The sequence below is a fragment of the Eriocheir sinensis genome, unplaced genomic scaffold (genome assembly GCF_024679095.1).
Source record: "Eriocheir sinensis breed Jianghai 21 unplaced genomic scaffold, ASM2467909v1 Scaffold450, whole genome shotgun sequence".
NCBI classification, from domain to species: Eukaryota; Metazoa; Arthropoda; class Malacostraca; order Decapoda; family Varunidae; genus Eriocheir; species Eriocheir sinensis.
The window spans coordinates 293564-315851 of NW_026111777.1; the positions used below are offsets into that span (position 1 = coordinate 293564).

At 43.8% G+C, this 22288-nt stretch overlaps 1 protein-coding gene across 1 annotated transcript in view; it reads left to right on the forward strand.

Moving 5' to 3' along the window:
- Positions 1 to 22288, forward strand: part of LOC126992366 (nephrin-like) — a 266294-nt gene that overhangs the window by 216048 nt on the left and 27958 nt on the right. Inside the window, exon 16 of the mRNA XM_050851078.1 lies at positions 19433 to 19497. Coding sequence (XP_050707035.1) covers positions 19433 to 19497 — 65 coding nt within the window. The remainder of the gene's footprint in view (positions 1 to 19432; positions 19498 to 22288) is intronic.

Sequence of the window (22288 nt, forward strand, 5' to 3'; positions counted from 1 at the left end):
GGCTTCCCTCGCCTGTAGTACACAGACAACCTGACTTGTGGATACTACAAAGCAGGTAAACCACCACGATGGACACGTGGCGCGGAAGGTTGGTGAGGGACGTCTGCTCACGTTGAGTCTGGGAGAAAGATGGCTGTGAGAGCCTGAGAGGCCCGGCGACCAGAATCCTCACCGCCCCGGCAGCGGTCAAAATGCCAGCTCTCGCCACACTGACATCTCTTTTTTTGCATAACACTTATACTAACGCCCTAACGGCTATGGATTATTATTTATTAATAACCTAACACATGCACTAGGTAATAGTGGGTCATGCATCCCACTCATAATTCAGCTTTGGCAATATTAACAAATATGATTTGAAATAGGTGCTGTTTCCCGCCTGCCTGGTTTCCCGCCTTGGTGATGCATCTTCCCGCTCTCTCAATCAAAATGGCGGTCACTTCCGCGGTATTTTTCCTCGGGCTATTCCTTGAATAATGAAATCACGACATTCTGGCAGTTTGCTTCCGCTCGGTGGGACAACCTGAGGATGTACTTTTCCGATTTCCCGTGGAATGATTACTGCTTCCAGGAGAGAGACCCCTCTGTGTGTGCCCAGCGTATCACAGAGGTGATCGTCTCTGGACTGGAGGCACACATTCCACGTTCTTTCATTACTCCTCATGCTGAAAAGCCTAGGTTTAATCACGCTTGTTCTCGTGCAATCAAGGATAGAGAGGCAGCTCACAAAAGTTACCAGAACCTTCGCACTCCTGTTAACCATGGTCTTTACATTTCTTCCCGGAATCATGCCAATCTATTTTTCGATTTACCAGAAGCTCATTCATCCATAGAAAATGTCAAAACCTTACTTTTTCTAATTCTTCCAGAGACTGCTGGCACCTAGCCAAAAATATCTCCTCCAATTTCACTTCTTCATCTTTCCCTCCTCTCCTTAACCCTGGCGGCAGCACCGCCGTCTCATCTATCTCTAAGGCTGAACTCTTCTCAAACTTTCTGTAAAAACTCCACTCTGAACGATTCTGCATGGGCATATTCCTCCTACTCATCCCCCCTCTGACTCCTTTATGCCTGTTATTAAGATTCTTAAGAATTATGTTTTCTATGCCCTCTCTGGCCTCAACCCTCAGAAGGCTTATGTACCTGATGGAGTGCCTTTTATTGTCCTTAAAAACTGTGCTTCCGTGCTGACATCCTGCCTGGTCAAACCCTTTCTCCTCTGCCTGTCAACATCTACCTTTCCTTTCTGCTGGAAGTACGCCTTCATGCAGCCTGTTCCTAAGAAGGGTGACTGTTCCAGTCCCTCAAACTACCGCCCTATAGCTTCACTTTCCTGACTATCTAAAGCTTTTGAATCAACCCTGAACTGGAAGTTTCTCAAGCATCTATCCACTTCTGACCTCCTTTCTGATCGCCTGTATCGGTTCCGCAAGGGACGTTCTACTAGTGATCTTGCTTTCCTTACTGACTCTTCGCCATCCTCTCAGCGGTTTCGGTGAAATTGTTCATGTTGCGATAAACATATCAAAAGCCTTTGATAGGGTCTGGCACAAATCATTGTTTTCCAAACTACCCTCCTACGGTTTCTATCCTTCTATCTGTACCTTTATCTCCAGTTTTCTCTCTGACCGATGTATCACTGCTGTAGTAGACGGTCAATGTTCCTCCCCTAAACCTATCAACAGTGGTGTCCCACAGGGCTCTGTCCTGTCTCCCACTCTCTTTCTGTTTTTCATTGATGATCTTCTCTCCAAACCGTACTGTCCTTTCCATTCTTGCGCCGATGACTCTACTCAGCATTTCCTAACTTCTTTTGATAGAAAGCCAGCCCAACAGGAACTATACGATTCCAGGCTGGAGGCTGCAGAACACTTAACCTCAGACCTTACTATCATTTTCGACTAGGGCAAGAAGAACCTGACGTCCTTCAATGCCTCAAAAACTCAATTTCTTCACCTATCAACTCGACACAACCTTCCAAACTCCTATCCCCTATTCCTCGACAACACTAGGCTGTCACCTTCTCCTTCACTAAACATCCTCGGTCTATCCTTAACTCAAAATCTCAACTGGAAACTCCATATCCCCTCTCTCACTAAGTCAGCTTCGTCGAGGTTGGGCGTTCTGTATCGTCTCCGAATGTTCTTCTCCCCCGCACAGATGCTGTCCATATACAGGGGCCTTGTCCGCCCTCGTATGGAGTATGCATCACATGTGTGTGGGGGGGAGGGCTCCACTCACACAGCTCTCTTGTTTTTTAATCAGCCCTGAACCGGAAGTTTCTCAAGCATCTATCGACTTCTGAACTCCTTTCTTTTCGCCAGTATCGGTTCCGCAAGGGACGTTCTACTGGTGTCCTTGCTTTCCTTATTGACTCTTCGTCATCCTCTCTTAGCCGTTTCGGTGAAATTGTTACTGTTACGCTAAACATATCAAAAGCCTTTGATAGGATCTGGCACAAATCCTTGTTTTCCAAACTACCCTCCTACGGTTTCTATCCTTCTATCTGTACCTTTATCTCCAGTTTCCTCTCTGACCGATGTATCACTGCTGTAGTAGACGGTCACTGTTCTTCCCCTAAACCTATCAACAGTTGTGTCCCACACGGCTCTGGCCTGTCTCCCACTCTCTTTCTGTTTTTCATTGATGATCTTCTCTCCAAACCGTATTGTCCTATCCATACTTACGCCGATGACTCTACTCTGCATTTCCTAACTTCTTTTGATAGAAGGCCAACCCAACAGAAACTATACGATTCCAGGCTGGAGGCTGCAGAACACTTAACCTCAGACCTTACTATCATTTTCGACTAGGGCAAGAAGAACCTGATGTCCTTCAATGCCTCAAAAACTTAATTTCTTCACCTAATAACTCGACGCAACCTTCCTAACTCCTATCCCCCATTCCTCGACAAAACTCAGCTGTCACTTTCTCCTACACTAAACATCCTCGGTCTATCCTTAACTCAAAATCTCAGCTGGAAACTCCATATCTCCTCACTCACTAAGTCGGCTTCGTCGAGGTTGGGTGTTCTGTATCGTCTCGGAAAGTTCTTCTCCCCCGCACTGATGCTGTCCATATACAGGGGCCTTGTCCGCCCTCGTATGGAGTATGCATCACATGTATGTGGGGGGGAGGGCTCCACTCACACAGCTCTCTTGGACAGAGTAGAGCCAAAGGCTCTTCATCTCATCAACTTCCCTCCTCATACTGACAGTCTTCTCCCTCCGCCGCCATGCTGCCTTTCTTTCTATCTTCTATTGATATTTTCATGCTGACTGCTCTTCTGAACTTGCTAACTGCATGCCTTCCCCCTCCCGCGGCCCCGCTGCACTCGACTTTCTACTGTAGCTCATCTCTATATTGTCCAAATCCCTTATGCAAGAGTTAGCCAGCATCTTCACTCTTTCATCTTTTTACACTGGTAAACTCTGGAACAGCCTTCCTTCGTCTGTATTTCCTCCTGCCTATGACTTGACCTCTTTCAAGAAGAGTGTAACAAGACACCTCTCAACCCGAAATTGACCTCTCCTTTGACCACTCTTTACTTTTGTCTCTGTGGGAGCGGCAAGTAGCGGGCTTTTTTTTCTGCACATTTTTTGTTGCCCTTGAGCTGTCTCCTTTGTTTTAAAAAAAATCTCCTACTCCCTTTCTAAGCCCTTTCCTCCTCTTCCCATCCTTTTCCTTCACTCCAAATAGTCCAGCTGCGTCGTCTCCTACATTACCATTCGATGAATTCCATTTTCAAATCCGTCATTCTCTTCTTACACCCTTTCTAAGCCCCCTTCTCTTATTCCCTCTTATTTATCTTCATCTTCGTCATCCTTCATTTCACACACTTCACATGCACGAATTCCTCCATCATCCTTACATTTGCTCCCTTTTTCTAGTCCGTCATTCTTTTCTTACTTTACGTTTCTCTCTTTTTTTTATCCCATCCCCTTCTGGTTCCTCTTCATAGCTTTCCCCTCGTTGTCGTTTAGTACAAACAGTTCACATGCACTGACTCATTCATCATCTTTACATTTGTTCCCCTTTTCCAATCCGTCTTTCTTTTTCTTTCACCCCTTCCCGTTCCTGGTCTTCATTGTCGTTCAGTCCAAAGAATTTTCAATCATGATTACGTATCTTCTCTTTTTCCAAGCTGTGGACGCGAGGGTGTTTGTGACGGTGAACAGGGACTCGAAGGAAATTATAACAACCATTATTCGACGAAGCGACAAACTGTAACGCCGGCACCGACCTGTGAGTGACATCCTGGTCTTGTTTAGTTGTCTGGTTCAGTGTCCGGGGTTGGGTGGCACTTGGTAGACACAGAGTAGGCTAATTTAAAATATACTTTCTCAGAGTGCACCTGCTCAGCACCTTAGATAGAATACAGTGCTTGGGCATGAATTGTCTAGACACATTCACGTATTAAGCTTTAGCCACCACTTTTACCTTCACACACAATCACTCTATCAGTCACTTGCCCACAGCACTTCTTCATTCACCCAGAATTGCATTAATTTAATCACTTAGCCAGTCACTCAATCACTTAGTTTTACATGCACTTTTTCATTCCCTAACGATCTCTTTTATTGAATCACATGGCCACTTAGCGACTCATCTATTCACTCACGCACACGTTCACTCCCTCACGGCAGCAATAGTATCGTCATTTGTTCTGTCACTCGGTCACCCGGTCATCAGTCACACATTCGCACACTGTACACCTGCTGGCCTCACTGCACCTGTCACCTGCACCGTTCAGCGCCATAACAGCATTTTGTTTTCAGCGGATGGTAAAAGAGGGACGCAGATTCAATCACTTCGCTGACACCAGAAAGTAATTCAACTTTGTGTAAAACTGGATGACACACACACACACACACACACACACACACACACACACACACACACACACACACACACACACAAACACACACACACACAGGAGGCGGTGGCTGAATGTTTAGCGTGCCGGCGCCGCATTCAGGAGGACCCGGGTTCGAGTCCTGCTCACCGCCACAGCTGGGATTTTCCAGTCATCGTCGAATACATAGGAATACATAGGAAGAACTGACACCAGAACACCTGGCGGTCTAAGGCGAGGGTGTCTGTCTACTTCCGCTACTACTAGTAATCTACGTGTGGTAGGACAGGATAGAATAGATGAAGTCTCCTCCCCACCCACCTCTCCCTCCGGCAACGTGTCGGCAGGAAATATAGTTAGAATAGTCATATGTGCCTTTAAGGAGGAAAAGGACATGGAAAGTTTACAGTAAAGAGAGAGATAAAAGGAAATTACTAATACTCGTTACCTAAGCTGTGGGGGAAATTATTAACACAAAGTCTTCAGGTTGGAGCCGTGTTGCAGTGTGCCTGAAACATACGAAAATGGCCAGTAAAATCCTATATCCCTGAAGTACTTATCTAATGAAGACTTGAAGCTATTGATACTCTGTGAGCTAACCACTGACGGCAGGAGTCTATTCCAGTGATTGACGACTCTATTATTGAAATAACTTATGCGCGCCAATGTGTTACATCTGTTTTCCTTTAACTTCACATCGTTCCTGCGTATTTTTGTGTTGCGGTCTCTGAAATTGACTATCTGGGTTAATGTTTTCGAATCTATTAAGAATTTTGAACACTTCGATTAAGTCCCCTCTTACCCTTCGCTTTTTTAACGAAAACATATCTAAACGCTTTAACCCTCATCATACGGCAAGTTACATAACACTGGAATATGTTTGGTTGCTCGTCTCTGTATCTTTTTTAGCAAAACTTGATCTTTGATATAATTCGGTGTCCAGAAATGGACGGCGGATTCTAGGTGTGGTCTTACAAATTACTGATGGAATTTCTTCATAAGTTTCGGTGATTTATAATCAAAGTTTCTTGAGATTAATCCTCACATCATATTGGCTTTTTTTACTCTCCGCTGTACATTGATCGCTCATTTTAAGAGTGTTACTGATAATGTCACCAACATCTTTTCTTGTTTTACTTCTCTGAGTTCATGTCCTTGAATCTAATATTTAAAGTTACGGTTGTTGTCAACAATGTGCATTACTTTACATTTATATACGTTGAAACACATTTGTCACTTGTCGCACCAGTCGGCAAGTCTTATTAAATCTGATTGAATATTTTCGCAAGTTTTACTGCTCGTTACCGTACCTCCTAATTTGGTGCTGTCGGCGAGTTTGGCGAATTTGGCGTTCACGTAAATTATGAATAGTGTTGGCCCCAGGACCGATCCTTGGGGCACGCCACTGGTTACGGGTTGCCAATCGGATGCTTCACTATTGAGAACACGCTGTTGTCCATCTTTTTTTTTTTTTATTTTTTTTTTTTACGTCGTGGCCTATTGCGCCGGTAGGTTTCTTCCCGGTGGATCCTGAATTCCTGATGGTCGGTCCAAGGCTTCTTCCCGGTGGGGCCTGATGGTCGGTCCAGCCCGTTCTGGCGCAGGCGAGTGTTTATAGTGGCGCCATCTTGCATTGGCTCATGCTGCCCTCCCGGAGCTCATCTTTAATCCTAGAATCTAGAGTCCGGGTTGATAGGTGGTCTTCTGGACAGCATGTGGGTAGTTTTAAGCCACTAGGCGGCGGCTGAAAAATCCCAGCTTGGTGGCACCGGTCGGGGATTGAACTCGCGTCCTCCTGAACGCGGGGCCGTCACGCTATCAATTCAGCCACTGCCTCCCCACAGCTGTGAACCAGTCATGAATCCACGCGCACAGATGGTTATTTATACCGTGGGAACGCAGTTTTGTAATAAGCCTAACGTGGGAAACTTTATCAAACGCTTTATGAAAGTCTAGGTAAATTATGTCACATGGGGCTCTGGCGTCCCAGCTTGAATATACGTCATTGAAGAAAGTTAATAAGTTGGTGAAGCAAGATCGGTTACTTCGAAATCCGTGCTGATTATCAGTTATCAAATCATTTGTTTCGAGGAAAGTGATCACTTTACCCCTGATTATTTTTTCGAATAGTTTAATTATGACAGACGTAAGGCTGATAAGACGATAATTACAGGCTTGTTTTTTTATCTCCCTTTTGTTTAAAGATCGGGGTAACATTGGCTCTTTTACATGCAAGGGGCACGCTTGCCTGTGCTAATGATCTGTTGAACATTACCGTTATGGGTAATTCTAGCTGTTGGCTATATTTTCTTAATACGCGAGGAGATAAATTGTCGGGACCCGGAAATTTATTTGGATCTATTTTTTGCAGGTACGCACACACTTCACTGATATCAATTTCGGCCAATGCAAGCTTCAGGGCCTTGAAAGATATTCCTCGGGGCGGGGATCGATATCATGTTCTCTATTGTGAATGCGCTACTGAAGGTTGAGTGTAGGACCGACGCCATGCCTTTATCATCGCTAACCGTGGGCCGATATTATTTTTAATAGTTTTTTTTTATGTAACTGAAAAATAACCTAGGATTTTTATTAGCCTCAAGTGATATTTTCATCTCATACTCGCGTTTCTGTTTTCTGATTTTCCTTTCGCACTCTCTCTTGATGTTGATATAATTAGTATGATCCTGTGAATCGTGTGCCAGTTTATATTTGTTATACAGTTTTCTTTTTTCGACGATGATTGGCTTGTGGTTCTCTGCCCTTCGTGGCTTAAATGGGATAGATTTCCTTACGCTTGCAGAGATTTGTGCAGTGAAATGGTTATGTATTTATTGAACGCTGACGGTATTGAGCAAATGGTTCCAATTTACTGATGCTTATTCTCTTCTTAGGTCCGTAAGATTCGCTTTACTATCGGTAGGTATTGAAAGTGAGTTTTCTCTTGCTTTTTGTTGCAATATTTAAAACACATCTGATAATGGTGTGGTCTCTGCTTGCAAATGGTTCGCCGACCTCACAGGCATTAAGGAGGTGACTGTCGGTCGTGAAGAGTAAATCAAGAAAGTTGTTTCCTCGTGTCGGCGTGGTAACTGTTTGATAAAGAAATGTGTCCTTAGCGAAGTTTATTGATCTAGAGCTTTCTCTATCGCTAGAGATGGCAGACTAGTTAACGGAGGGGTTACTGAAGTCACCGTATATTACCACATTTCTATTTCTGATAACGTTATCTATTTCTGTGTAGAGATTTCCATCACTGTCTTCATTTGATTTAGGAGGTTGGTAAATTACGCCCAGAATATACTTTTCATTATTAATCGTCACTTGTACATACAATGAAACATATGCCTTTGTCTCGGTTGTGTTAAGCTGAATGACTTATAAATTACTTCTAGCATATATTATTACACCTCCGCCCTTTTTGTGTTGACGGCACTTAGCAAACGCATTGTAACCATTAATAGCCACTTCACTTAATTGATACTTGTCGCGTGTATTTAGCCATTATGTTATGGTCAAAATAAAATCGTTTTTTTCAGCAATTCCATGTATTATCAAGTGGTTACGATTTTGAATAATGCTACGGGCATTTACATAGATATTTAATTTATTCGCCGAGTGTGCGTCATATATCAACTGTTGTTTCACTGGAATAGTGCGTCAAACCTGACTATATACAACTACTTCTACGTCATCACCCACCTGTGTGGCTGTTGACCTGACCGTTGCCTCAGTGCCCCCCCCCTGCGTGTCTGGTGACCAGACTTCCTCCTCAGCACTACACACCTGTACGGCTACTGATCTTACTCCCGCCCTCTCCTGTGACCTGACACTCCTACCTCCGTAGACCCCACCGTCTGGGTGTTGTCTCCTCCCAGCCAAACCGGAAGTTTCCATACCACGTTGCCGCTGCACTTGACTCATCTTCAACTCTACCAAAACTTTGCCTTGCCTACACAATTTAGGTGAAGTCCGTCGTTAGCAAACTCTTGTCATGAATAAAGTGATCCCAGACGTCCACAAACATGACTCCCTCACTACTTCACAAATCCCTGACAGGTTCGTTAATCCCCAGAATTCTACTGAGAATGAGGGAACTAACATCGTGCTTAGAGAGCAGACCACACACAACTGATCGCCTCCGGCCGTCCCAAAGAATACCCACATGTTGTCCTGAAGACCACTTATCAACCCGGACTCTAGATTATCTAAAGAGAGGCCCAAAGATGAGCCCCGGGAAGGCGGCAGCATGAGCCAAGGAAGATGGTGTCACCTGTGACATAACTGCCTGGTACCGACCATCAGGCCCCACCAAGAAAGCCTACCGGCGAAACGTAAATACACACACACACACATATACACACGCCCACACACATACGATCCACACACACACACATGACTACACACACACACACACACACACACACACACACTTGACCCTCACGGGGTCAAGACGTGTCACATGGCGCTCCCCATAGCAGCTACAGGGTCAGCCTGTTGACCCTTTTCCTTTTCCTTCGCTCCCCATTCCCCCGCCCCTTCTCATTCATTCGAGGAACTCATTACTCCAAAGAACTTTTTTTGTGAAATGTTGTAACGTATAGACATTCAGTGAGTGCAGTGTGTTAGTGGTGCTGGAAGGGTAGTGAGCTGTGTGTCGCCAACGCCTCGTCATCTACAGCGTCCCCGCCGACACCCTCAAGATCCGAAGGATACCATCATCTAGGTCACCCAGCAGCAGGGGAAGGTCAGTTCAGGTGGCAGGCAGTATGGAGGCCTCGTCACTCAGGTTCGGAGCAAGATGTACGGCAAATATATCAACGCTGTGCACTTGTTCCCACGGCTACATCAACCAGCCGGGCAGCACCCACCACCTGTGTCTCGCCGCCCCAGGAGCTTAGCACCTCCTTACTAAGCCTGGGTATACCTGCACCTGCACCACCACCATCGACTGTCACCTGAACCCAGCGTCTGACCTGAGGATTAACACGTGACCTGGCCTCACCGTCATCTGAAGGGACCGCACTTTCCCCCCACTCTAGGCACCACCGCACTGCACCCCCTCCCCCACCCCAAGCTCCGTCGCCCCAACCCACCACACATATCAGACCCCCATTCCCCGTCCCTCTTCTTTTTGTACTTGTTTCATTACCGAAGGAAAATTGTATTCATAATATGTAATTTTTCAGCCTGACGGCTGCCGCAACTAAATACACCGTTTATTATTATTATTATTATTATTATTATTATTATTATTATTATTATTATCACACACACACACACACACACACACACACACAGAGAGAGAGAGAGAGAGAGAGAGAGAGAGAGAGAGAGAGAGAGAGAGAGAGAGCACAGCAATCGACATTGATGCATTACTCTTTGTGGCTGTGCTATGCAAGGCTTCTCGGAACTCCAAAGTTTGCAGGTAAAAGGACAGCGGGTCACCTGTGATCAATCTTTTGAGTCCGTCAAGCTGTTATTTGCACTTCTTTCCGAGCCGTGATGGATGGTGTGGACCAACGGTCCGGGCACTTATACTGTTTGTTCTTGCGTCTGCTTGTGCCTCCCCCCCCCTATCTCTCTCTCTCTCTCGAATTCTTTACCGCCTGGAACGATTTCTACGGCCAGAGTAGACTTTTCCAAAGGGACGGCATACACCTATCCCCCATCGGGGCAGCCAGATTTGGAAGGCTCCTCAACAACGCCGTACGTAACGCCCGAACAACAAAAAACGACTCTCAGCCACGTCCTTCCATCCCGCCCGTGTAGATAGACACCATACACCGCAACAGACTCGTAACATTGAACCCTCCAGTACCTCTATTACCAAGCTTCAAGATAACCTAAGAGTCCTTAGTTTCAATGCGCGTAGCCTAAGAAACAAATTTGATGAACTGCGATGTCTTGCTCTGACAGAAAACTTTGACGTAATTGCTATAACCGAAACATTTATCGACACCACTAATATTGATTTAAGTTCCGAATACAACATAGATGGCTACAGATTCTTCAACAATGATCGTAAACCGTAGAGGGTGGTGTCGCCCTTTTGTCAAAAGCTACTTGCAACCTACTGACAAAACACCAAGAAACAGTAACGTTGAACATTTGTGCGTGCGAGTAAACATTGCAAAAGTCAATTTAAATACTTTCCTCCCTCACAACCGTATTCAATATGTCCTTGCGACAAGGCATTGTCCCTTCAGATTGGAAAAAGGCTAACGTGACACCGATTTTTAAGAAAGGAGACAAAAAAGTACCAGGTAATTACAGGCCCATTAGTCTAACTTCGGTTGTAGGTAAGCTACTTGAGGGCATAATTAGAGACAAAATTGTGAGTTACCTTGAAAGCCACTCATTAATTGGGGACTCACAACATGGCTTCCGAAACAAAAGATCCTGCCTATCAAATCTATTAACCTTTTATAACGACCTCTTCACTGTTTATGACGTAACCAAATCACTGGACGTAGTCTATCTTGATTTCCAGAAAGCGTTTGATAAAGTCCCGCATCACAAATTACTTTACAAATTAAAGCAAATAGGTATTGACGGTCAGGTAAACCAATGGATCGCGAATTGGTTGAGCAACAGACAACAAAGAGTAGTGATTGACGGATTTAACTCAGAGTGGGCGCCGGTCACTAGTGGCGTCCCTCAGGGCTCGGTTCTTGGCCCAGTGCTCTTCATTATTTACATCAACGACGTGGATGTTGGACTCAATAACCGCATTAGTAAATTTGCAGACGACACAAAGATTGGTAACTCGGTTCTCACTGACGAAGACAGGCAAAGCCTCCAAGAGGATTTGCACAAAATTTCAGCTTGGTCGGATAGATGGGAGATGCCCTTTAACGTAGACAAGTGCCAGGTCCTTCAAGTTGGAACGAGGAATAAGAAGTTTGATTACGAAATGCGCGGCGTTAAACTCAAAAGCGTTTAATGCGTCAAGGACTTGGGGGTCAAAATCGCGTCAAACCTCAAATTCTCACAGCAATGCATCGATGCAGCAAATAAAGCGAACAGAATGTTGGGCTTCATTAAAAGAAACTCTTTATTCAAGAATAAAGATGTAATACTGCTCTACAACAGTTTAGTCAGACCCCACTTGGAATATGCGGTACAGTTTTGGTCTCCCCACCATGCAAAGGATATTGCTAAATTAGAAGGTGTTCAGCGTCGGGCAACGAAAATTATCCCTTCCTTGCGCAACAAATCCTACGAAGAAAGGCTTTCTACCCTTAACATGTTCTCTCTTGAGAAACGTCGCCTCCGAGGAAAACTGATCGAATGTTTTAAAATACTTAATGGTTTCACGAATGTAGACAGATCAACATTGTTTATGATCGATGACACTTTGCGCACGAGGAACAATGGCGTAAAACTCAGATGTAGACAAGTAAATTCAGACTGCACCAAATTTTCTTCACCAACGTTGTAGTGCGAGAATGGAATAAGCTCCCATCATCAGTGGTCCAGTGTAACACGATTGACTCCTTCAAAAATAAGCTCGACCGTCACTTCCTTCAACTTAATATCAACTAGAGTAGAAATGCAACGTTTTGGAGTCTTCTGATTAATGTAAAATCACTTAGGTTTAAGGACAGACCACCAAGTCTGGACCATGGGGTCTGTGTGGTCTGATTTTCTATGTAAATCTATGTAAATCTCTCTCTCTCTCTCTCTCTCTCTCTGTGGCGCCTCTCAAGAAATCTCGCTGAGTTATGGAATAATAAGCTATTTTTTTATACCGCCATTCTTGTGTGTAATTGAGAGGAGAGCGGAAGGGAGCGAAGGAAGAGAGAAAGAAAAGGTCAACAGTGTTTAATTTTTCAACCCAAAGTAGAGAGGAGGAAAAGCGAAAGAACAGGCGATGCAAACAAAAGTAGAAGGTGGAGGTGAAGGTGTTGGTGGCGGAGAAGGAGGAGGAGACGAAGAAGGAGGAGACGGCGGAGGGCGGGAGACCCGGCATATTTGCACATAGGGTTAGAGCGGATGAGAGGGAAGGAAGGCGGGAGTGGACTAAAGAGGATAAAGAAAGAATGGAAAAGCGGCCGAGGAAAGTGAAGACGATGAAGGAAGGAATGAAGAAAGGAACTTAAAAAGAAAAGAGACGAGGATAGGAGGTATATACAGTTGTTATGCAGGGGAAACAAAGGTTCATTTAGCAAACCTGTACCTATCTTGAGTTACCCAATCCTTCAGGAACCATGGAGCACCATTGCCGTAGACTTGTTGTAACTACTTCCTAGAACAGAAGGACGCCAGTATCTGTTATTAGCCATCGATCTTTGCAGTAGATTTTCTATATATGTGCCACTGAAAGGCAAGTCCGCTAAATATGTTGCGACAACATTGAATAAAGAAACGTTTTTAAGTACATCTCCTCAAAGTTATGTTGTCTGACAACGGCACTGAGTTCAACAACCAAGAATCTAGAAGGCCCTACAGAGTAAGTTCCCTTTGGAGATATTTGATCAAACATCGTATTCGAATCAACTGCAAAAAGCTACGATAAAAAGAAAGAAGCACAGGCAAGAACATTGCAGCAGCCCGCAAGTGGCCGCCATGTGACCGCTAAATCTCTACTTGGAATGCAGTGAACGAACGCGTGTGAGGCTTTGAAACATGACTTGCTGAACGTGGTGTGCTGAGCGGCCCCATTAATGACGAATGATAAAATGTTCCCGCGATAACTTTTGTAGCCATTACTTATGAGTAGAAGAGCAATTGTTAATGACGCTAACGGGAACCGACAGCATATAATTAACATTCAACTTTTGAGAGGAATTATATAACGTAATGTTAGAACAATGGTGTCCCGAGCAGTAATATTGTAACTTCTTCAGGGCCGCGCCTGCCCTGCTTATGTGATTGGGTCGTGTCTGGCGGCACAATCAGCGCCGCAAATCAGAAATCCCAACCAAGTATAAGTATATATAAGTGCTGAGATTGAGGCACACTCGGGGAAACGGGAAAATGGGAAGGCTCCAAGGAGGACGACCCTGGAGGCTGCCCACGTGAGAGAGATTTACATAGATATTCAGACCACACAGACCCTATGGTTCAGAGAGAGAGAGAGAGAGAGAGAGAGAGAGAGGGGGGGGGGGGGATTAGTGCTATATATAGAAAAAAATGTCAGAAAATTATTCATGCCAAAGATTAATTAGTATGGGAATATGTGGTAGTAGCTCAAAAAAGGAAAGTAAGAGTACAAGACAAAGCATTGGCACAGAAGACACCTGACTGTAAATTCTGGGCGGCGTCTAAAACTCCGTCCGCGTATGTGTCGTGTCTGATAAACAGTGTGTGCATTTGGCCCTGGCCCGGGAGGCGGGAACCTGAGGTCTGAGGACTGACGGGCGCGGCGCGGTCCGCGCGGAACGCCTCGGGGAAGCCATCCAGCAGGCATGTGTCCCGGTGTAGCGTGAAAAACAGTTGCCCTTGAAAAAATGTTGCTTCTCATGTGCGCATGCGTGGCCCAGATCGGCCTGTCTGCTCCCAGACTCGGCAGAGCCTCGCGTCTCCCATCACGCAATGCCTGATCTTGATTTTACAGGTGACTTGGGATTTTTACCACATCAGGCCTTTGTAACGGCAACACCTATACAAAAAAATAGCACACAGAAACAAACAGTACCCATCATACTTTATATTCCCTACTCCTAACATACCACATTCATTCTCTCAAGGAACTCTTTCACTGCCACAATCTTCCCCTCAGTCGTCTCCCCCCCATAGCCCCAGCAACATCCATTCTCTTGTTGTCTTTTCAACCACTTCATTCATCTCACACAGTTCATTTCAGGTTGGATAATTATTCTCATCATATCCATTCTTACTCGCTCATACTTCTCACATTCCAGCGTCATGAACTCAACTGTTTCAAAATCTCCCTTGCCACACCTCTGGCACACTTTGCTGCGGGACTCTGAGAGAGAGAGAGAGAGAGAGAGAGAGAGAGAGAGAGAGAGAGAGAGAGAGAGAGAGAGAGAGAGAGAGAGAGAAGGGGCGGGGCCACGCACGCGCAGACGAGGAGGCAACAGTTTATCACGGGCCAACTATTTTTCACGCTACACCGGGATGTAGGGATGGGCAGGTACCGTTAATTTGAGTACCGGAAGTACTGGTACCGAAAACTCAGGTACCGTTAGTACCGATACCGGTACCGGTACTCTAAAGAGGTATTTTTTCTTAATGCCGTCTGATGAAATTCCTAAATAAATTTTCTGTTAACCCGTTGGCTTCGGCTGAGAGAAAGCCGAGAAGTGGCCGAGAAACAACAAAATTACACTGCATTTTGAGACCAAGAAAATAGCATGGAACGTACATCAGAGTACTCCACTCATAACCATAAAGCCGTTAAAAATATTTACTTTTACTCAAACTCTATTCTTTTTGGGTGGTGTTTGTTATAAAATAAACAGTCCCGTGACGCGTGGCATCTAGCCGAGACTCGCTTGTTGTCTACTATAGAGAATTTGACAAGTGATAACTGTAACTGTAACTGTAGGCGGTGGCCGAAGTGATAGCGCACTGGACCCACATTCGCCGCGTGATGGACGACGCGGGTTCGAATCCTCACGCTACCACTCGGATTTTTCGGTCACCGCCGAGTGGCATAAAACTACCCACATGCTGTCCCGAAGACCACCCATCAACCCGGACTCTAGAGGAAGCCGTCCAAGCGAATCAAGTACGAGTTCCCGGGGCAGCATGAGCCAATGCAAGATGGCGCCACTATAAACACTTGCCTGCACCAGAATGGCTGGGCCGACCATCAGGCCCCACCTGAAGAAGCCTTGGGCCGACCATGAGGCCCCACTGAGAAGATGCCTACCGGCGCAATAGGCAACAACGTAAAAAAATAAAAATTAAAAATGGATTGCTAATTCAGTATGCCATGACCTTACAGCACCACCTATGACAAAAAATGCCCACCTCAAGATCGTTGATCCATCACAATGACCTAGGGCATTCATGGTGGGTTGCGCTATGGCACCACCGCCTACAATTAGCTCGAATTAGGTGTTTTATGGCGAGCCCTTTTTAGGGTCCACCGTACCACAGCCTGACTCGTGAATGCCCAGAAAAGGGTCTGCCGACGTTCTCGTTAATAAAACTTTCTCTCCTGAATGAAGTGAATATTTTTTCGATAAAAAGAATAGCATATGTATACGTAGTTATTATGGATGTACTCATAGTCTAATAACAATAACAATATATATTAGTATCCTAAGAAAAAGATTCGGACATGAAGAATCATCCAATAAATCCAATAATAAAATATTGGAGACGGGAACTATGATGGTAACGAAGAGCAGGACAAAATGGTGGGAACTTGGGGAGACGGTCAGCGAGGTGAGGAGCAGCAGCACAACAATTCATTCAATATTAATTTTGTTCAGGGCCCATACCAGTACCGCATGAAGACTGGCCAGCCCTGCGCGCCGTCAAGCGTCACCAAGATCCAAACGGTACCGGCACTAGCGGTAATGATCAGTGCCGAGTGATCATCAGTCTTCCCAGCACTGAGTACCGGTACCGGCACTAGCGGTAACGGTACCGCTAGTGCCGGTACCGTTTGGATCTTGGTGACGCTTGACGGCGCGCGGGGCTGGCCAGTCTCCATGCGGTACCGGTATGGGCCCTGTGGAGACAAATTAAGCCTTGAATGTTGTGCTCGCTGCTGAGTCACTGCCTCGCTGACCGTCTTCCCAAGTTCCCACCATTTTGTCCTGCTTTTGGTTTCCATTATAGCTCCCGTCTCCATTTTTTTATTATTGGCTTTACTGGATAATTCTTCGTGTCCGATTCTTATTTAGAGGCATCCATAATATCTATACATGCCTTTTTTTCTCGAAAAATAAATGGCAGAAATAAATGAGAAAAAAATACTTTTTCCTCTCATTTATTTCTGCACTCAATTATGATGTTTCTTCTGTCGTACTCTCTCTCTCTCTCTCTCTCTCTCTCTCTCTGAATGAAGTGAATATTTATTTTTTTCGATGAAAAATAGCATGTATAGTTATTATGGATGTACTCGATCATAGTCTAATAACAATAACAATATTTATTAGCAACCTAAAAAAAAAAAGAATCGGACATGAAGAATTATCTATAAATCCAATAAATAAATCCGAGCAATCTGGTACCGGTTCCGTACCGTTTAGCTGGTACCGTTAGTACCAGTACTGGTACCGGTACCTGCCCACCCCTACCGGGAAGCAGTTTGGCTCGCTAGATGAAAAGGAAGAGATCAGAACTGTCATTATAATTAAAATGTTCCCGTGAAAGTCAAATAATTAAAGACTTAGTAATGAAGGTTTTGTGACACTCGGAGAGTATACGCGAAGGAATTATTTATTAGATTTTCCAGGAAGAATCAAAAAGAGAAATCGAGGCATCGTTTATCGGGAAGGAACAACAAGGGAACGCCGGGGACAAAGACCTAAGGATAGTTTCTGCGTAAAATGATTCACTGGCTACAACAGCATTAAGCCAGGAATCATGACTAAAGTAAATCCGGTTCTAAAATTCCCTTGAGTATCCCTTGCTGAGTTAAGAGTTTCTGGCCTCCTGAGGAAGTGTCTGGCCGGCTACCAAGGAACTGCAGGCATGCCAAAAGGGGCTCACGCTCTGCTGGGGTCACGGCTGACAAGATTTGAAATGTTTCCTTTTAACCTTCTGTGGCCACGCGCTGCACTTGCTGTTGTTTTAATGTAACTCATAGCAAATAAGATTCTGACTGGTTGATCCTACACGCACGTGTTTTGCAAGATTATGAATGCTTATGAAATTCCTCGTTTTGACTCAAGTGAACGCGTCTGATGCTTTTTGCTGTTATGAAACGTTGGCAGACAAGCCTTAATTAAAGGCGGTTTAAGGGTTTGCGGCACGTGCGGCAGCCACCGGCGCCTGGCAGGGGTGTGTGGTGAGGCAAAGATGTTTTCCTGCATGACAGTCAGACAGCCATAAGGAATGATATTATATTCATGCAAACAGGCCAAGAAATGTATAATAAGTACGAGGAGGAAAGGTTTCTTGCTCAGTGTTACTACAAAATATAGTGAACGTTGAACTGCCAAATGGAATGCCAGTTTACATTATTAAGTGACGTGATTGCCAAGATTGAAAAAATCTCACCCGCAAGAACGAGAAGCAAAAGAAAGACAGAGACAGCACCAAGAGCTTACATGCCGTCTCCGGGAATGTTCAGGTGTCAGGCAACATTTTCACGTGATCTCCTGCCTCAGGAGAACTGTTACACAACAAGTATCGATGAGGCTGTTAATTGCCTGGTGACAGACGAGTCGGATTGAGGTCAGGGAAGATCAGTAGGCGTGAGGTGATACAAATAACCTCTGTCACACGATTAACGAGACTCCTGCACTCGGGCGAGGTAAGTATCTAGTCTATCAGCTTTTAACTCACCTTTCAGCTTGTCAGTTCTTGTCACATTGAAAGGTCATGAAAAATGCGTAACATTTCAACTTCACCTCCAGAACGATACCCTCCGCATGCTGTATTTATTGATTTGTTTTATATGTTTGTAATTATTAAGTAATTGGTATTCATAGGTATGCATGGTTTCTTTTATACTTATGTACTCTTAACTGGAGGGTAGGAAAGGTTTAGGAAGTTGAAGTTGCAAGTTTAAGAAATTGTTTAAAGGTCTTTTTGTACATGTTTTATCCTCGTTTCTGCACAACGTTTGCCAATACTAATACTTGTTCTCTGCACTAAACTGACCTTGAAATGAGGTTTCCTGCTCACCTTGCATCACAGCACATCACTGATTCGCCCTTGCTAATAGTTGGCAATTCTTCGTGTTCTCAGATGCTTTCGGCTCCCACAACAAATATTTCCAAAGGCCACAGAGGAGAAAAGTGGGTTTCTAGATAATGTTTTTCACATGCATTGTGGAGAAGTCTTGTCAAACTATCACTATACTCATAAAGCCATCCATGGAAATACACACAGTCTCTACGAAAACATTATTAAAGGTGTGGGTGTGTAAGCCCCGAAATAGTTGAGAATATGTGTAAGTCGTACTGCATTATTAATTAGGATGATTATGTTGATAATTATTCTAACAATAGCACAATAATAATAATAATAATAATAATAATAATAATAATAATAATAATAATAATAGTAATGATGATAATAATAATAATGATTATAACAATAATAATAATGATAATAATAATAATAATAATAATAATAATAATAATAATAATAATAATAATAATAATAATGAAAATAATAATAATAAGAAAACCAGTAATATTTAATTATAATTGTAATACTCGCAAAAGTATAAAGCCTTGTAAATGCTATAGAGCATGCCTTGACCAGGTAAGCCAGGATATCATTACAGCGTCTGTGCCGATTTACCATGAACGTTTTTTTCTTATTCTTTGATTATCTATGTCTGTATCCATCTACTCATCTATCCATCTATATTTCTGTGTCGTATCTGTCATCTCTATATCTTAACACTGGTGTATGTCTTCCTGGACTGTCCATGTCTCTGTACCACACTAACTGTCTGTGTCTTCGCCGCCACAGATGACGACGACGTCCACTTCGAGGTTCCAACGATCAGGCTTGAGGCGCACCGCGAATCCAGAAAGGTGAGTGTCTCTATTTGACCCTCTCTCGCCTGACCTGACCTTCCACTCAGTCTCTCATGCCATGAAAGTAGCCCCGACCTTTACTCTATCCCCTGTCTCTGCCCCCATCCTTTCGTTCACCCCCCTGTTTATTTTCTTGTTTACACTTGTTGGTCAGTTTTCTTGCATACATCATTTTTACAGCATGTTATCACTTATTCTTTCAACAAATCCAGCAGTATTAATGTTTGCATTGTTTGCCTTCAATACCTCAATACCTCACCTATACAGTCTCTCTCCTGTTTGCAAGTAAATTTGTTCAGTAGAGTATTGCAATCATACCTTCACACTGTTCTCACGCATTTTGTGTGACCTCCTTAGTCACAGAATAGCGGCGCCTCCCCACACCTGACTCTGCCTACCATGTTTTCTCCGATGTTTTTTTCTATAATCCGTGTTTATTTATGCTACTCTCACTCTTCATTATTTTTCTTCTGCTCCCGCGGCACGTGTCTCGCATCCACAAACCTGCGTCCAGAGAAAAGCCCCCACTGCATTCCTTTTCTGCCTCCGCGTCAACTTTTCCGTATACCATGGCCTTTTCTTCTTTAGCTCCACTTGCCTTCTTATGTAGTATAGTCGGTTCACCCAAATCCGAAGTGAGCATTATCGTGCGCTGGCATCCATCTGTCACGGGGTGTCCGATTTCGTGGATAATATGATAGCCTATGCTTAGCAAACAGTCGTCAGTGTCAATGATATGCAGGCAGGAATGACAAATACCGTCAATTATAGTCTATTTTGAGTTAAAAAAAAAAATAGTAATGTCGCAAATAGCTGTTTTATTAATGTGAAGCCTGCTAATTTTCTCGGTGGTGGACAGCTTCAAGGCTGTTTAATAATTATAATCAGCGACCTTGTAAATTACCTTAACAGCTGTTTGCAACATTACTATTATTTTTTTACTCATAATCAACTATAATTGTCGGTATTTGTTATTGCTGTCTGCATATTATTGACACTGACGACTGTTAAATATGCGTAGGCTATCATACATTATCCACGAAATCGGACACGCCTTGTGACAGCAGTCTACCGACTTTTTTTTTGTTTTATAGTCTGGTCACCACGCGTCCAGAGTACCTTCTACCTTCTTAATATTGTTGATGGCACCACTTAATATTGTTGATATCAAACCCAAGCACCGCTTAGAACTTTACCATTGTCTGGGTATTCCAGTGTAAAGTTCTTTCCATTCTTTTCCATACTTTTATATAACAAGACACCAAAAGCTAATTTTGAAGTGTTGTGGAGTGATATAAATATTTAGAATAAAAATGTGTCGGGGTGAAGATGCTGCTGCTCTCAATTCTCCGCTGCAACTCTTAATTTATCGTTTTAAATTGTAACCGCCACGGAAACCTATTAAAAAATGCACCCAATATGCTCATCCCACAAAATCGGGAAAAATGACAGTGTAAAATGTCACGTTACAACTCCCACACGTTTTCTTCTCCCGCTTACTTTTTCATTTGTTCTTTACTCTTGTTTTATAATTCTTTGATTATCTTTTCTAAGGTCTCATCTATTATCTGCGATTTCTCTTCTCCCTTTCTCTCCTATCTCTTCTACCCGTTAAACCCTTCCGCTTCCCCCCATTTCTCTCTCTCTCTCTCTCTCTCTCTCTCTCACACACACACACACACACACACACATACATTATGTATTCCTCCAAATGTTATGACCGGTTAACACAAAATACGCAACCAACATTTTTTCTCCCCGAATTTTTATCGTAGGCAATAACTACTTTGGAAATCATTTCTTAACTGAATAATCATGGTTTTATATTTTTGTCTGGTGTTTTGAAACGTATTGAAGTGTGGATGAGAGGGTGGTTGGAAGTGGATGATAATTGGAGTAAAAAAGTTATGAGCTTCGTTAGCGTTGCACATCAGTATTAAGAACAAGAGCTTACATCAACATGATAGCCTTAATTAGCACTCGGACCTAACCACTACTGACTTAAACATTCGACAGTCTGCCACCATCGCCAGCAACCTAACAGTAACTTCAGCAATAAGAACGCCAGAAGTATATCACAAAGGAAGTATTTTCTTTCATTTAAGTTTTCTTCCTGTTGTTATCCTCTCTGTAGCAGGTAATGTCTTGCCCTGCCTCTTAGTTCCATGCTTTAGTGACCTCGGCCCTACTCTCAGAAGGACAGTAACGCGTCACATAAAATTCAATTGACCTTTGCTTCCTGAAATCCTCTAAAAATCTCTTGCACTCTTCCGGCACCTTCAATATGTCGAGCTCTTCCTCCCTCGTTCTCTCCATCGCCAGGAGAGCTCCAGTTGTGTTGAGAAGAGAGCTGCGGCGCATCCCTCACCTGATGATATATACGCGTCTCAGGGAAAGGCAGGCAATCGTCTCGGAAAGGTGGACAGTAATAAGTAAGCGGCGTGCTTCCCGTTGAGTTAGTCAAAGAGAGCGTTTGCGACATATACACACTACACAGTAGTATCAGCCCTTTGTGTATCCTTTTGTCAACTAGTCCGGCAGAACCCTAGCTGGGGTACGCTTTGAGGTATTAATATTTTTTAAAGGTGATTTTAGCTCATTCCGCACCTAAATAACACATTTCTACCTGCTGACCCTTGCTCAGCTTTGAGCATTGTTCACAATAGGGGTTCCTTTATGTGAACATAAGAATATACTGATTTTTTCGCATTATAAATTAAATGATCTTTTTTGTTGTATTTTTTTTGTTTACAAATTATGGTAATTAAAACTGAACATACAAAACCAT